Source organism: Scylla paramamosain, chromosome 29, assembly GCF_035594125.1.
Source record: "Scylla paramamosain isolate STU-SP2022 chromosome 29, ASM3559412v1, whole genome shotgun sequence".
NCBI lineage: Eukaryota > Metazoa > Arthropoda > Malacostraca > Decapoda > Portunidae > Scylla > Scylla paramamosain.
This window is the reverse complement of record NC_087179.1, coordinates 16,654,380-16,671,879: the sequence shown is the minus strand read 5'-3', so window position 1 is coordinate 16,671,879 and position 17,500 is coordinate 16,654,380. Positions and strand designations below refer to the sequence as shown.

Here is a 17,500-nt window from a genome sequence, read left to right as displayed (position 1 = left end):
ACTGCCTACTACTACTACTACAATAACTGATTTACCATTTAAATTACTATATCATCTACTATTCTCAACTACTATAACTATCACTACTTCTACTACTACTAAAAGTAATAACAATGATAAAAATAAAGGTAATGATAAAAATAATGATGATGATGATGATACCACCACCACCACCACCACCACCATCATTAACAAAAGCAATGACAAGAACAAAGCAATAACATCCCTCGTTCATCATTGCAGTGTCCCCCCAAACAAGGCAATTAGAGTTGAAACAAAGGGAAGGAGTGACACGTGAGGAACCAGAGGAGGAAGGGAAGGGAGAAAGACGTGAGGCAAGGAGACAAGGACGGAAAATGATGATAATATGTGTTGTAATGTTTTTTGATATGTTGCGCAGTTAGTATAAAATTAGAATGTAGGATCTCAGTAGTAGTAGTAGTAGTAGTAGTAGTAGTAGTTATTGCTGCTGCTGCTACTACTACTACTACTACTACTACTACTACTACAACAGGAAGAAAAGAAGGGGGAAAAAAATGTATCGTACACACCAGTCAGAATTTTTCCTTTTCATCACGTATAAAATTTTCACACAGGGGGCGGTAACCATCATCATTATCACCATCATCATCATCATCATCAGGGCGAGGGGTGCAGTGGGCGTGGTCTGCGTGGGCGTGGTGGTGGTAGTGTCAGTGGGCGTGGGTGTGGTCGTGAGGGCTCCCCTAACTCTACCTGTTCATTACGCCCCTTCCTAACCTCTCCCCCGACACCTCTCTCTCTCTCTCTCTCTCTCTCTCTCTCTCTCTCTCTCTCTCTCTCTCTCTCTCTCTCTCTCTCAGGAAAAGATCAGGAAGGTAAGGAGATACGCAATAATATGAAACGTGAGAAAAATAAAGAAATGAGAAGGAAGAATACAAGGAAGGAAAAGAAACATGGTGAGAAGAAAAAAAAGGAAATGAAAAAGAAGCAAGTAAAACCAGAGAAAGAAAAAGAGGAAAACAAAGGATATCTGAATAAAAGAGGAAGAATAACATCCACACCAATAATAATAATAATAATAATAATAATAATAATAATAATAATAATAATAATAATAATATATAATAATAATAATAATAATAATAATAATAATATCTTCCCTGCAGTAATTAAAGGTGTGCGTGACTTTCATCTCCAAATTGAACAAAGGTGTCCATAATGTAATTAATTATTGGCCTTGACTCCCTTTTCCATCAGAGAGAGAGAGAGAGAGAGAGAGAGAGAGAGAGAGAGAGAGAGAGAGAGAGAGAGTGAGTTCGCATACCTGTCACTATATACAGCAAAGGTACGTAGAGTTGCCAAATAAGTCTCTCTCTCTCTCTCTCTCTCTCTCTCTCTGTGTGTGTGTGTGTGTGTGTGTGTGTGTGTGTGTGTGTGTGTGTGTGTAAATACTCACCTCTTTTATCCTGAGGTAATAGGTAGTAGTGGTGGTGGTGGTGGTGGTTCACAGGTGGGCGGTGTAAATGAGGTCGGTGACAGGTGGTGGTGGTGACAGGCAGGCAGCAGAGGGGGTGGAAAGTCTTGACAGGTGGTTGGGGAGACGTGAGGGAGGCTGCAGTGGTGATGGTGGTGGTGGTGGTGGTGGTAGTAGTAGTAGTAGTAGTAGTAGTAGTAGTAGTAGTAGTAGTAGTGGTGGTGGTGGTGGTGGTGGTGTTTTTTTTTTTCAAGTTTGACTTAAATGTTCGGCTGACACGTTCAAACAAACACACGTGGTTATCTTCAGTTTGTTGTTCCTTCTTTATTTCCGTGTGTGGTTGTAGCTTTCGTTCTCCTCCTCTTCTTCACTTCCTCCCTTCTCGTTCTGTGTAATTATGGTCCTCCTTATCCTTCTCTTCCTTCTTTATTCCCTTTCTTCTCTTCCTCTGTTTTTTGTACATGGGTGAGGTTCAAGAGTTACAGACGAAACAGAACTAATAAATTTCAAGATCGTGGGGAGGAAGGACGGCGAGTGAAGCAGATTCTGTATCGCGTTTTGGTTAAGTCCTGGTTTTAAATATTGATCAGCGCTAAAGTTCATAAAAAAAAAAAATCTAATTTTGCGTATATTAAAAAAATGTCTGCGTGAGAGAAGAGCGCCAACTCACAAGGAACATTAAGTCTTTAAAATGCTTCTGTATCATCCACTGTCACACAGGAACGCAGGAATAAATATACATACCGTGACTAGAATCGTTTTGAGCTTCATGCAGATATTCGCTTAAGACCAACAACTATTTTTGTAACCCGTTTGGTGCACGCTTCCCTGCAACGCCACAATGCCACAATGCCTCACACAACCTTGGTGAACTGGAAGAAACCAGTCAGTCTGTCATTTCATGTAGATCGGTTTTTTCCTCTCTCCGCTTCACAGCTCCTCCAAATCACTCCACACGCCAATGACAGGATGTAGAGTTACCAGAGTTCTCTAGGGTGGCTATGGAGTTGCCCACCTCTTCTTGTTCTCCCGTGCGTCGCCTTGCTAAGTGTTGTCCAGGTGTACTAGTGTGACAGCGGGTGTGTCACTGGCACTGTAAAAATAGAAACAGTGGACTAACGCACAAAGAGGGGAGGAATACAGTGTATGGAGCAAGAAGATGATAACGAAGCACTGGTGCAATGGTACGGTGGTCAATGTTTATCTTTTTTTTTTCTGGTCTCCTTCGCTCACGAGTTTTGTTTACAAGTCGTCACGTGGTCACCGTCGCGCCGCCTCTCCTGGTGCCGCGCCTCGCCATCCTCCGGGCGCCGTGCCACGCTTGCCACGCGCCGCCTAGTGCTGATGGTATACGCAAGCCAATGGAGCCACAAAACGTGAGGTCAGAGTGTCAGGAAGGCGAGGGAGCCGCCAAGGATTGAGCGAAGCCCACACCCTCACTCGGCCGCGTCTCTCCCAGCACTGAGTGAAGAGACAGGAAACCCGATGCCGCGGAGCTTCACAGTCTCCAGACTTTTCATCACGCTCTCCGATTTTTCAGTATAACTCCAGATATTTTCTGGTTTCTCAATGTAATATAAGCTTTCCTTTTTATGATGTATGTATACATTACTTGTAATCTTCTCTGAGCTGGTAATATGTATGTAAACTGTTGCATTACCAGTAAATTTCTTCATAAAGTAGTAGTGAAATATGGTATGTATGGCTCGCCTTGCTTATTAACATTACTTTTCTGTAGTTCTGTCCTGTATACGCCACTCTGCGCTGCCTTCCTTGGCTTCACGCAATTCACTTAGGCCATCAAGGGATCAAACTCTGAGGTAAATACCCTATGAATCACCGCCAGGCTGGCAAGGAAATCAATAGTCGTCATCGTAAAACAACTCCTTGACATGAAAATTTTTCGACAAGACCGCGGTCATTCACCTCCGGCAATTTTCAAAGAGTTTATCGCCCTTCGCCAGCCTTAAATCCCCAGTGCCTTCATGAAGCCATTTACTGCGCATTTAGTTATTGGGGACGACGTTGCTGGAACCAGAAAGTGGGCGGGGCGCAGCAGACGATTGGCGTGGGCGTGGCGCGTCACGGGACCACGGAGGACCCTTGCCCGCCCGCCTCACCCTGGCATGAGACGTGGCACCACCACGGTCATTATTTTGTAGGAACAATGATCAGTCTTTTCACTGCTAATGACATCATCATATTTGTTACATTGTCTGAGTAAACTGAATCAAATTTACTAAGCAATAATAAAACTATTGGCACTTTGGAGATTTGAACTCAGTTACTCAATTGTTTCAAAATTATAATCTAAACTTGCAAGAGAATGTTCGATTAAGCCTGAGAAGCAATAGGTGATAGTTACGAGATTGAGTGTGAGTCTATGACCAGCTACAGAACTCAGAGTGTTGTCTGGGAGTCTGTGATGGACGTTAATGAATACCATGATAACTATAAATGCGTAAATTTGAACGATGAACATACAAGGTGATCCATAATTACTAAGTACATTATACTGGAGGACGCAGCAATGTCTGTGTTAAGGTGTGGAATTGTTCATAGTTTGGCTATTACCTTACAATTTAGAGGTATTATTGAGGATGGCAGGTGAAGGGCAGCCTGAGCAGCTCGCCACACGCCTCGCCTTCAGCGAGACGCACGCCATCAAGCAGCTTCACGTTACCTGGACTGTGTGTGGTGAAGCAGTCAGCGGCAGCGGCAGGGTGTGCTGATGGGGGAAGGATGGTGGATGGACAACTTGGGATTAATAAGACATCTTAAATGTAGTGAAATAGCTGAACCATTTACATTTGACCTTTTATCCCAAAAATATTGTCGTCTGAAATTATCCAAGGAGATATTTCTTCTGATTTGATGCATGTAATTATGAATCACCCTGTGCTTGTAATGCAGTACGTATGTGCATGTGTGAAGTTCAGCGAGGCATAACACTGCATTCAGTTTGTACAATCACTTTTCATATTCTCATTAATTAATTTCCGTTCTATACACCTTGTATATATTCTCACAGCCTTTCACACACACACACACACACTATATATATATATATATATATATATATATATATATATATATATATATATATATATATATATATATATATATATATATATATATATATATATATATATATATATATATATATATATATATATATATATATATATATATATATATATATATATATATATATATATATATATATATATATATATAATCTGTACATAATGATAAATTACTCAACATTGCACATACTCACTTCATTGCAGCAGCACATGAGCAATGGTTAATATACTTACATACATACAGATTTCTGGCTTTGCTCATGCAAGATACACACACACACACATGCACAATAGAGCCAGGCCAGAAAGAATACAAATGTAGTCCTATTTCTGTCACAGTAAACATGATGAACGTCTGTCCTCCCTGACCCGAGTCATCCCTCCACCACTATAAACCTGCCACCTGCCTCCCTCCCTCTAGCACTGCCCCAAAGCTGCTCACCTCATCAACACACCACTCCACTACACAAGTCTTGTGGTGTATGTACTCTTGTATATAGGTAAGATGTCTATGTTCTTTTCCCATTCTCTCAGTACAGATAGCCCAAATCTCAACCCACCAATGTAACCAAGTATATTTTTAGCCACTCAGCTGCACTTTGTAATGAAATGGAACATGATCATTATTATTACCTGTGTTCCTAATAGTAAAGAAACACTTGCCTCATCATATAAATTTATTGATATACATGACTTCATTTGAATGTTATCACAGTAAATACATATTGCTCCCTATGATACATGTCAGAAATGAACAATGTGATAATCTTGTATTCACTCCTAAAACTGGCATTCTTCTGAGAACACAAACACTGTGTTGTCAACTCAACTTATTCTCTGCATCTTAAAGGAAGATGCAGATTAAAGGAAGACAAGAATAAGCCTCCATTATCATGACAGCAGTGAGTAATGCTCCTCAAACATAAATAAAGTACTTCATAATACATGGCACTCAGGATTTCATAGCCTCTCCTTTCTTATCCGAGTAACTAAAAGCGGCAGCATAACAAAAAATAACTTTAATGCACCTCCAATGACTTATGGAGAGGCTGTGTGGCTGCAGGAGTCTATCAAGTGTACAGGGACAGCGCTCCCTGATGTACACATGTACCTCTGCTCCTCCTGTAAGCTGAAGGAGGAAGGCTGTGTGGCTGCAGGAGGCTGCCAAGTGTGCATACATGATCCACAGTTTACCCTTTGAAGACTGCTTCTCAACTTGTCTGCTCAACACTGACAAAAAAAAAAAAAAAAAAAAAAAAAAAAAAAAAAAAAAGCACATCCAGATTGTTCAAAAGATCGCTTCACTCCAAAGATAAAGTCCATTTTTCTTGCACTATAAATATGTTCATCTTCCTTGCTTCACTGCCACCTGTCTGAGTCTGTCACAGCCACATCCCCTCAGCCGTCTCCAGGCTTTGTGCTATGACACACAGTACTTGTCGTCTCTTACAATACTCACTGCTCACTTCCCTGTAGTTCAAACTGACAGGAAATACAGTTTTAAATCTTTTCCTTTCCAAAAAATATTTACACTGTCAGAAAATGGCAGAACATTTTATGGTTTTGAATATTATCTGAGCCTGAGATGTAACTCACCATGATAATGAAATCTGACAACAGAGAAAGCAAGGAATATATAACAAAAATATCCACAGAAAAAGACATGTCAGAAATACCAAGGAAAAAGATAAAATTTGAGATTTCATGAGTATGACCATGAGGTGCTTGCCATCTGCTGTGACCTGAAGGCTGCCCACATGGAGCCCTGCACCCCTGAAGCAGCAGGGAGGGGCAGCTGTACCAGTGAAAGATGAAAGAAGAAGCTACACCAGCTGAGGGTGGTAAGATGAATGAGAAAAATAATGCACTTTTCATTTTAACACACAGGCATGTTTGCAAGTGTTGACACACACACACACACACACACACACACACACACACACACACACACACACACACACACACACACACACACACACACACACACACACACACACACACACACACACACACACACACACACACACACATACACACACACACACACACACACACACACACACACACACACACACACACACACACACACAAATTCACAGTTTGGTTTCCTATAGAACATTTACAATCACATTTCAATGATCATGAAAAGTAATGAAACAAGTCTATGAGGAAAAGTATAAAATGAGGCATGATGACAAACAAAAGGAAGTGTGATAAATAAAACTGCTATATTACTTCACATCAGCAAGAAGGTAAACACTAAAAACTATCCATAAAAACAGCATCTGCAGGATGTAGCAGCACTGCCAGTCCACTGTGAGGAGTGCGTTGGCAGGTGCTCATCCCAGCAGGCAGGTGAGCCGTGGGTCAGGTGTGAGGGTCAGGTGGGTGGTGTCTGCAGGTAGCGCAGGGTGACGAAGGGGTGCAGGAGGTGGTTCATGGTGGTCCAGCCAGGGTGGCGAGGCTGTGGGATGCTGGCATCCCCTGAGGAGAGGGTCACCAGCAGGAACAGTGCAGCCACCAGGAGCAGCAGGGAGGTGAAGGCATACCGCGCCCCCTGCACCGTCTGCTGCTGGGAGTATGGCCACTGCCCTCCCTTAGCCCACCCTATCAGTCCCTCTATGGTCACCAGCACCCACCTGAGAAGCCAAACACACACACAATTACTTTGTATCATCGCTATAATAAACCTCAACATTTTCCTAAGGTACCACATCACCTTGTTGTTATGGCATGTAAAGTAATTGATCAATCATTTATAGCTTGAAAAATATGGATGACTTTCCCAACTCCAATTTTCCAAGAGCCCGCAAGCTTAATATGTGATGGGCAAATGCAGTGCCACTCTTTAAGTACAATGGGAGTGATTGAAGATTTAAAATTTTATCATGTTTGCTGAACTATGCTAAGTAAAGTATGGTTAAAAAACAATCTACTGCAAGTTATGAATATGTCTGTCATTACATTACAGCCACATCTTGCAAGCCCGGTAAATGGAAAGAAATTTGTGTAGGGTTTCTACAACTTCCTCTCTCAAACCTTCATTTTCCTTAATGCATCCCCACATCCTCACACACTTGCTCACACTTTTCATCACTCCACTGCATCCTTCAACAGCATCCAAACACATCCACATCATGAACACACAGCCTTCACACACAGTAGCCTGAGTGAGGCACATGTGGCACTACTCTCTATGAACAGTGTTGAGAAGAGACTCACTGTGGGGGTCTTGATCTGGCCCAGAACCTGTCTAGGAAAGATGGTAGGGAAGGCTTGGGCTCCTCTGATGGTGCTTGACTTATTTCTGAATGGCCAGAATCATCACTGTCCCTGCAAAACACAAATTATTAGTCTTTGATCTCAATGATCACTCAAAATCTTATTTCATTTACACTCATCTTAAAGCTGAGATGTGGCATTCTCAGTGCACATTCTTTGTTCATACTTAGTCATAAAAAAAAATCTCGGTTCTGTAATTCCTGAGGCATGAATACCTTTCTTCTGAGTCAGTGAGCAGGTCATCTTCCAGCTGAAAGTCAGGGTGAAGGTGGCCCAAGGTGGCAATGTTGGCAGGGGTGAAGGCGGGGAGGCTGGCGGTGTTGTCGTCGTCATCCTCATTGTTGTTGTTGATGGCGGCGGCAGCAGCATTGGAGGTGGTGCTGGAGGTGGTGTCCTGAGTGCTGCCGGCATCCTCCTCCCCACTCTCATTGACTTCCTCTGTTATGCTGCAGCTCCACCTCCTGCAAGAGTCAACACGTGAGCCTAAGGGAAGTTGTAGAAAGCCACCAGGTATATGTGCACCACTTCCTGTATTACATGAGCACACCTAAAATAATACATGTACGAGTATGTACAACTAGAAGATTTACATTTTTAACCCCATCATCACAATATCAGCAATGCTACTCTACCAGTGCTGCTAAAGACTGGATCACCACAGTCACTATTACAAGTTCTGAAAAAATATTAATAACCAATAACACGGTGAATAAAAGTGTAAAAGAAATAAAGGATACACAACTCAATGAGGGAAATTAAAGAGAGAGAGAGAGAGAGAGAGAGAGAGAGAGAGAGAGAGAGAGAGAGAGAGAGAGAGAGAGAGAGAGAGAGAGAGAGAGAGAGAGAGAGAGAGAGAGAGAGAGAGAGAGAGAGAGAGAGAGAGAGAGAGAGAGAGAGAGAGAGAGAGAGAGAGAGAGAGAGAGAGAGAGAGAGAGAGAGAGAGAGAGAGAGAGAGAGAGAGAGAGAGAGAGAGAGAGAGAGAGAGAGAGAGAGAGAGAGAGAGAGAGAGAGAGAGAGAGAGAGAGAGAGAGAGAGAGAGAGAGAGAGAGAGAGAGAGAGAGTGTTTCTGTGCAAGTTCCTCACCCAGAAGTGGTACCACTGCCCCCTGTTCCCTCTTCTGCACTCTCCTTGGGGGCACTGAGGCCACTTGCAGAAGAGGAGGAGGAAGAGGACTCCCTGGAGGCAACAAAGGCAGCAGCAGTAAGGCCGGCCAGCTGCTCCCTGAAGGGTTTGAGGTCTGGCATGAGGGAGGCACGGCGGGCCCTTGATCTAGCACTTCCTGCAAAGCCACTGGCAGAGCTCTTGGAGGAGGGGGAGGCAACGCTGACTCTCCTGGTGTCTGAGGACTGTGCAGCCTGTGAGAGGAGACAGGGAGGCATGAGAGGAGATGGGGAGGAGTGGAAGGAGATGGGGAAGTGTGGGAGGAGATGGGGAAGTGTGGGAGGAGACAGCAAGGCATGGAAGGAGACAGCAAGGAGTGGGAGGAGATGGGGAGGTGTGGGAGGAGAGGTGTGGTGGTAAGGCTTACACGTGATGATGAAACAAGTATGGTGAAGGTTATGAATGAGAGAATGGAATATACACCAGTGAGTTGTAATGTACAAGAGTGACATTCTTAAAAACTGTTAGTAAATTGCAATCAACAACAGCTTTGAACTTTTAAATATATTGTACTTACAAAATTTTTTGGTGGCAAATTTCTAATATTCTTATTAATAAATGTGAATTTTGTGTTTCTAAATCAGGAACATGTCTTGTAAACTTTATAAACTGAATGTCTGTAGCCTCAAGTTATATGAAAATAAGAACAAAGGTATCAAGAGTAGCCATAAATAAGATGTTTTGTTTGCTGCTGAGAAAACCATCCCCTACACACACACACACACACACACACACACACACACACACACACACACACACACACACACACACACACACACACACACCTTGGTGCTGCATATAGCCAGACTCAGAGCCCTCAGCCTTCTACTGGCAACTGGAGAGTCTGTGGAGGTCTGGTTGTTGCCCCCAGTGCCGTTGGCAAGCAGACCTTGATTCGGCAGTTCAATTTGGCAATCCTTGAGCACTCTGTGGGACAAAACACACTTCAGGGACTCATGTATTAACTTGCTTCACTCCACACAAGATGTACTCCTCAATGGTGGACTGGTGAATAGTGACAAGTCTCAGCTGTAGACATAGTGAAGCACTGAAGGGTAACCTGCTGCATGGAGGACATGAAAGATGACCCTAAAAGTCTCCTCATGTACATTCATGCCGCCTTTCTTTGAGATGATGTAAGTTGCTCAAATCTGTCATTTGTTCTACTTCATTCCAGTTATCTGTACTTCTCTGGGGAAGCTTTAGTTGTTCATGGTATTCAAACACCCTCTATCACTTACATTATATTCATGGACAACTCTAAGGCTGTTATCAAAGTAGTCTAGTCAGGTTTCATTCAGTAAATGACATGGCAATGGATACACTAGTAAAGGACAACTCAGTGCAGGAGTCCTCACCGCCTCAGCTCCACCAGCTCCTGATGGTCCCGCTCGTACATCCTCTTGACATTGTCCACATGAAGGAAGAGAACCTCAAGGGCACGAGACACCCGCCACTCCTGCTGCACGGCGCCCCACACCTGCCACAGGAGGAACAGTTTTCATTGCACTACTGCAACATCATAAGATCACACAGCTCCAGTTAGAGCTATGCAAAACTGCCAGTGGCAAAGGGGGAGGCATTAAGGGAAGGAGGAGAGACATGTTAGGAAAATCAGAGTGAGGGAAGCAAGAGGAATGATTAATAAAGGCCAAGTGGAAGAAGTCTGCTACAAGATCCATGGGGTAGGAACAAGTGATTAAGATCAAGTGACGGAAAGCAAAAGGATAGTGTCAATACACAATGTAAATAAGACCAATAGAAGTCAGGCATTGAAAAGAGAGGACCAGATGACAATAGCCTTGGTGATGTACCTCGGAAGTGGAGATGAGTCTGTTGGATGACGTGGCGAGGACATCCAGGTGTCGGCGTACCTGTGTGACGGCATCCACCAGCTCTGAGTCCATGCAGTCTGCGTGCAGAGCCTGGCGGAAGGGAAACACATGAGGGATTCTATCATCAACACCACCACCACCACCAACACTGTCTTGTTAAGGTGATGGAACACTACCCAACCAATACCTTCATTTTGTTGAGCACTGTAGGAAGAGGAGATGGATGGGAGGGAAGCAGAGGGCAAGGAGAGATGGCAAATCAAGATTATAGAGGGAAAAGGGTAGGGAGAGAGGGGAAGGAAGAAAAGGAGAGTATAATTAAAGGTAAGGAAATGAGGGAAGGTGAAGCAGGGAATGGGAGTGGGGAGTGGAGGCAAGAGAAAGTCAAGAGGTTAAAGAGGGTATGTGGGGGTATGAGGAGGAAGAGAGGAAAGATGATAGAGAGAAGGAACAAGAGGAGGACAAGGAGGAGGAGGAGGAGGAGGAAGAGGATGGAGGGATGGAGCAAGGAGGAAGAGGGCAAGGAGGAAGAGGGGAAGGATGATGGAGAGAAAGAGCAACAGGATAAGGAAGAAGAGAAGGATGATAGAAAGAACGAGCAGGAAGAGGAAGATGGGAAGGAAGACTGCGAGAAGGAACAAGAGGAAGAATGGAAGGAATGATAGAGAAAAGAAACAAGAGGACAAGGAAGAGATGGAGGGCAGGAACATGAGGAAGAAGGGAAGGAATGATAGAGGGAAGGAGCAAAAGGAGAGGGAAGACAAGGACGCACCAGCACGGAACTCCTGAGGTGCTTAAACTCATTCTCCAAGTTGGACTCGGCCGTGTCTCGGTGGCGCTGCTGCAGGTCCAGGCGCTGCCGCAGGGTGAGGCGGTCTGTCTTGAAGGCCAGGGACAACTGAGTGAATTTGTTCTGTTGAAGGATCGAGATGGGATTAGGGGGATGCTGCTGCTACTGCTACTACTACTGCTACTATTTTTTTTTATATAAGAGGGGCACTGGCCATGAGCAATTGCATGTGAGAAAAAAAGGGCTTACTGAGAGTGCCAGTCCCTACTACTACTACTACTACTATTACTGTTCATGCCTCCTAATTCTGAGTGACTGACAAACTGACTGAGTGACAAGTGACTGATGAAATGACTTATAAATATTACTACTACATACTACTCATAATACTGACTGCATGATTACTATATCTACTACTACTACTACTACTACTATCACTTGTTCCACTACTATTAATAAGGGACTAATTTAGCTGACATCACATAATAACCTACAAAAACAACAACAACAACAACTATGACTATGACTAAAGCTACCACCTACTTACTACATACAACCACCACCACCACCCAAACTCTACAACTACAACTGTGACATCTACTAATGCCACCACAGCCCTTCCACACACATGCCATCCCTGCGCTGCACACCACAAGGGGATCTGAACATTAAAGCTGAATGATAAACTCCCTCCCTCCTTTCATCCACTCACAGCCACGCCCATGACCTGATCCAGCACATACACAACACCACAGGATCAAATAGGCTTGTATGATATCAAGTGTTTCATCAACATAAGGTATTTTTCTCCCTATCTCTCTTCCCCTGTGTTCCATGGTCAGTACTGAGAAACGCTTCGCTGTCCCACCGCGGTTACTTTCAAAGGCTACAGAGATGATAAGCCACGTTCCCGAGACTGTTTCTCCTTGTAGTTATGTAGAAATATTGTTAAACTTTCACTGGAATCGTAAAAAAAGACTTAAAAACACGTGTAGCTTCAATTATATAGAGCCTTTTGAGAGTGGCGGGGATGCGGCGCAGAGGTGTTTCAAAATACAAGCCCTTCCCGTCCCCTCCTCCGAGACACCAAGGCCTCTGCCCAAATCATGTCCTCACCTCAATTTCCTGTGGCGACAAGTTCTCGTTGCTGGAAAGAGAGAGAGAAAAGGACGTCCATTAGTATATTTATTAGCAGAGAACGAGGAGGGAAGACACACTAAGGAGGAAGAGTGAAAGTAAGTAAAGAAACACTATCATTATTACGGGGATGAAAATAAATAAATAAATAAATAAAATGAATAAATAAAGAAAATGTAAAAGTTTGAAATAAAGAAAATGTAGACACAGATCATCTATTTCTAAAGAATTCATGGAGTTGCGTAGAGGGACAAATGACAAAATTCTCACCATAAAGGTCAATATAAGGAGCAGTGTCGTGTGTGTCTACAGGGTGCAATATACGCCCGTATCCTGAAACGCTTCACTCTCTCAGCAAGAAAATTTCCAAAGGTCACAGAGATGATAGGCCGAGTTCTTGTTCATCTGTCGCTAAGAACACACTTAAAAAAACCCGAGTCACTTCAACTACAACCTTTAGAATGTAGTGGAAGTGCGGCGCGGAAATGTTTCAGAATACGGGCGATACAGGAAGGTGAGGGAGGGAAGGTACGCATTAAGGGGAGGGAGGGAGGGAGGGATGAAGGGAGGGAGCGGTACAGTACACCACACCATTATCATCTCCATGTCACACAGAGCCGCGTGAAGGCAGCCAGGAATCACCAAGCGAGAGAAAGAGAGAGACAAGACCACGCTGGAAACAGGAAAGGTCACACACACACACACACACACACACACACACACACACACACACACGCACATAAAGGTCGTAAATAAATATGATGAGCACAGCGAGGCTTGTGTATCTTTGTGTATACTCCTAAGTGCATAGTGTGTGTGTGTGTGTGTGTGTGTGTGTGTGTGTGTGTGTGTTGCGACAGTAGTAGTAGTAGTAGTAGTAGTATATTTATAGTAGCAGAAGTATAATATTAGTGGTGGTAGTAGTAGTAGTAGTAGTAGTAATAGTAGTAGTAGCAGCAGTAGCAGTATAGTAGTAGTAGTAGTAGTAGTAGTAGTAGTAGTAGTAGTAGTAGTAGTAGTAATAAAAATAATAATAATAATAATAATAATAATAATAATAATAATAATAATAATAATAATAATAATAATAAACTGGATAAACATTTTTGTATGTAATGTTCTATGTAACTAGTATTTATGAAAAACATATAAGACAACAATCTCTCTCTCTCTCTCTCTCTCTCTCTCTCTCTCTCTCTCTCTCTCTCTCTCTCTCTCTCTCACACACACACACACACTCACACACACACACCACAACCCATCCCAAACACCACCACACCCTTTAATACCACCCCGTCACCAGCACGCCACCTAGCGGGAGCACTTCACCTATTCTTCACCGCCTTCACCACGTCATACAGGCAGGCCAGGTGTTCGGGAACAGGCAGCTCAACATCCATCCCTTCTTCAGGTAATTTCCCGTGTAAAGGTGAGGGGTTCCAGGACAGGTGGGGGGAAGATCCTCTGGTCTTGCCCCTGTGTGGTGTCTGGATCCCAAGGGCGTTTGTTAAGTCAGAGAAGGATATGATTCTCTGCTTTTTGTTCGGCACGATAGGTTTCACAGGTGACTTTGTGATGAGCGCAGGTGAGCGTTTCCCCGGGGGTAATTGGATGTCCTCAGGTAAATCGGTCTTTGCAGGTGAGGCTTCCGATATAACAGGTAATTTTCCAGGTGGCGCAGGTGAGAGTGTAGCTTCGAGTACTGGCGTTTTCTCAGGTAAATTAGTCTTTCCGGGTGAGTCTTTCCCAGGTAAGGCGGAAAGGTGAGCAGCATCCACAGGGGTAGGGGTGGAGGGGGACTCCCGGCTGCTGAGGGGGTCTTTTTCCCTCCTCCCCCTCCACCCCGCCACTAGACTGCCCCCGCCCCCAGCCCCCGACGCCACCGCCAGTCCTCGCCCCCTCCAGTGCAAGGGAAGGGGCGTCCTCTGCTTTGCTGGGGGCTGGGGCGTGGGGGTCCTGGCGAGTGGCGGGGCTTGGGGTGTCTCTGGGGAAGGGAGGATAGATAGGTAGGTAGGTGGATAGGTACAGACAGGTGAGGTAAAGATATACTATGCTTAGAGATAAAGATTAGGATATGGTATTATAGATGAAGGGGAATACATATGTGCTAACTAAGGGAGATAGACAGACACACACAGGCAAGCTTAGTTTAGTGAAAAGAGTAATGCTAAGGTTTGTTAGGGGAGGGATGAAGTGTGTGTGTGTGTGTGTGTGTGTGTGTGTGTGTGTGTGTGTGTGTTAATAGTAGTAGTAGCAGTAGAAGTAGTGGGTCAACAGTGTTAGCATTAGTTTTAGTAGTAGTAGTAGTAGTAGTAGTAGTAGTAGTAGCGGCAGTAACAATAATATTAGTACCAACAGAGGCAGTAGCGTTTGTGGTGGTGGTGGTGGTAGTAGTAGTAGTAGTAGTAGTAGTAATGTATAGAAAAAAAAAACAATAATAAGGCGTGTCATACTTTACCAGCGCCAACACAACACACTTTCCTCCCACACACGTAAGTAATAAGAGGTGATTAATTATCTTTATTCCCTGGCTATAACAGTCCGCCACACCACCAAGGCCACACCGCGCCGCCACTACAGGAATGTCACAAACTAAGCACACACACAACATTATAATTCTCTTCTTATTTATTGGGAACGGAAAGAAGAAAAAATTAGGTTATTGTGTTACTAATCTACTTATTACATTGTCCCCCCCTCACCTTCTCTCTCTCTCTCTCTCTCTCTCTCTCTCTCTCTCTCTCTCTCTCTCTCTCTCTCTCTCTCTCTTTGTGCATATTGTGTGAGGATGAAAAGTAAGAATCACCATAATAGGTTCAATATTAAGCAAGAGAGAGAGAGAGAGAGAGAGAGAGAGAGAGAGAGAGAGAGAGAGAGAGAGAGAGAGAGAGAGAGAGAGAGAGAGAGAGAGAGAGAGAGAGAATGTCAAATTACAAAACTGAACCAAAATTCACGCTTTCGTTCTGCCGCAAAGAAACAAAACAAAGAAAAACAAACAAACAAACGAACAAACAAACAAACAGCAGCAGACTTTACATTGACATGCACTGAAATAATAATAATAATAATAATGATAATAATAATAATAATAATAATAATAATAATAATAATAATAATAATAATAATAATAATAACAATAACACTCAAAAAAAGCTTTACATTTTTTAAACGGCCAGTGTAATTATTTCATTTCCATATGTAAAACTGATACACTTTTTTTTTTATTTACTCTTTTGTTCACTGACGTTGAATTATACCAGGAAAACAAAGTATCCGTGTGTGTGTGTGTGTGTGTGTGTGTGTGTGTGTGTGTGTGTGTGTGTGTGTGTGTGTGTGTGTGTGTGTGTGTGTGTGTGTGTGTGTGTGTGTGTGTGTGTGAGCACGCGCGATAAATTAAGTAATCAACGGAGCATGAGGATTTTTCATCAGATTAGCCTTAGAGAGAGAGAGAGAGAGAGAGAGAGAGAGAGAGAGAGAGAGAGAGAGAGAGAGAGAGATAGCCAGCCTTCCCATTCCTTCTCCTACCCCCTCTCTCTCTCTCTCTCTCTCTCTCTCTCTCTCTCTCTCTCTCTCTCTCTCTCTCTCTCTCTCTCAGGGGTGCAAGTGCTTTGATACTTGATATAATAAACACTGTTACCTAATAAGACCTGCTCTAAGCCTCCTCCTCCTCCTCCTCCTCCTCCTCCTCCTATTCTATTCGTCTCTTCGCTATTATTCTCAGTTGTTCTTCTCTTGTTCATTCCTATTTTTAATGTCTTACTCTATACTTGACATATAAGTAGTCTTGGTATTGTGTTGCTATCGTTCAGTAGTAGTAGTAGTAGTAGTAGTAGTAGTAGTAGCGGTAGTAGTAATAATTTTTGGATTTTGTTTTCTGTAGCGGTGGTGGTAGTAGTAGTAGTAGTAGTAGTAGTAGTAGTAGTAGTAGTAGTAGTAGTAGTAGTAGTGGTGGTGGTGGTGGTAATAGTGGTAGCGGTAGTAGCAGTGGCAGTTATCTCCTTGGCGTTTCCTTTTTAAAACTTTCAACGTGGCATTTATTGAAAACAAATAAATAAACAGATAAATAAAATCACCACACTCTTCATTTTACTTCACCTATTCGTCTAATTCATTCACCCTATTTTTCACTCACTCCGCTACACTATTTTCCCTTTTCTCACTTCACTTCACACTAAATGGACACTCGGAAGCACATCAGCAGGCACGGCGCACCGCACACTCTTTACACACACTTGAGGCAATATGACGCACCACCACACACAACACGGGGCAGGAGATGTTCTTCACTTACATATCTCAAAAGTGTTTCCTGTGTTGATAGTTTTGCCACATATACACCCCACATACACACAAACACGCACACACACACACAGACACACGAGGTCACTTATTTCACTACTGTTCGTTAAATTTGCACTTATTTTCTTCACGCACTGGGCAAGGAAGAGAGTACGAGAGAGAGAGAGAGTGTGTGAGAGAGTGAGAGTGAGTAGCGAACACCCCACACCTCCTTCTCCCTCCACCACAGAAAGCCACACTGCCGCCCTGTGTTCTGGCGCACCACCACCACCACCACCACCACCATCACTGCCACTATTACCACAAACATCCTTCCTAACCACCACCACCACCATTACTACTACTACTACTACTACTACTACTATCTAGGTTGCCACTGTAGTAGTAGGTGGTGATGTGGTGGTGCGTGGTGTCTTGTTCCCCCTGATCGTCTTGTAGTAAGTTATGACATCAC

The 17,500-nt window shown here is 43.5% G+C and overlaps 3 protein-coding genes across 5 annotated transcripts in view; all 3 read right to left on the bottom strand.

Moving 5' to 3' along the window:
• Window positions 1-2,976, bottom strand: part of LOC135115650 (mucin-7-like) — a 7,921-nt gene extending 4,945 nt beyond the window's left edge. Inside the window, exons 1-3 of the mRNA XM_064032572.1 lie at window positions 2,897-2,976; window positions 2,690-2,797; window positions 2,438-2,520 (exon numbers count right to left, since the gene is read on the bottom strand). Coding sequence (XP_063888642.1) covers window positions 2,438-2,520; window positions 2,690-2,797; window positions 2,897-2,976 — 271 coding nt within the window. The remainder of the gene's footprint in view (window positions 1-2,437; window positions 2,521-2,689; window positions 2,798-2,896) is intronic.
• LOC135115651 (piezo-type mechanosensitive ion channel component-like) overlaps window positions 1-3,052 on the bottom strand; it is a 52,923-nt gene extending 49,871 nt beyond the window's left edge. The window contains 1 exon segment of the mRNA XM_064032573.1: window positions 1,439-3,052. The gene's annotated coding sequence lies outside the window, so the exon portion shown is untranslated.
• A 2,154-nt stretch (window positions 3,053-5,206) lies between these two features.
• LOC135115767 (inositol 1,4,5-triphosphate receptor associated 2-like) overlaps window positions 5,207-17,500 on the bottom strand; it is a 21,648-nt gene continuing 9,354 nt past the window's right edge. Inside the window, exons 1-11 of one of the 3 annotated variants that reach the window (XM_064032783.1) lie at window positions 17,182-17,347; window positions 14,077-14,731; window positions 12,727-12,757; window positions 11,593-11,733; window positions 10,800-10,910; window positions 10,344-10,465; window positions 9,771-9,912; window positions 8,908-9,179; window positions 8,040-8,285; window positions 7,765-7,875; window positions 5,207-7,181 (exon numbers count right to left, since the gene is read on the bottom strand). In XM_064032783.1, coding sequence (XP_063888853.1) covers window positions 6,923-7,181; window positions 7,765-7,875; window positions 8,040-8,285; window positions 8,908-9,179; window positions 9,771-9,912; window positions 10,344-10,465; window positions 10,800-10,910; window positions 11,593-11,733; window positions 12,727-12,757; window positions 14,077-14,731; window positions 17,182-17,332 — 2,241 coding nt within the window. In that variant the 5' untranslated portion in view covers window positions 17,333-17,347 and the 3' untranslated portion in view covers window positions 5,207-6,922. Of the gene's footprint in view, window positions 7,182-7,764; window positions 7,876-8,039; window positions 8,286-8,907; window positions 9,180-9,770; window positions 9,913-10,343; window positions 10,466-10,799; window positions 10,911-11,592; window positions 11,734-12,726; window positions 12,758-14,076; window positions 14,732-17,181; window positions 17,348-17,500 lie in introns of those variants that run through there. The other 2 variants (XM_064032784.1, XM_064032785.1) reach the window with 2 other exon arrangements.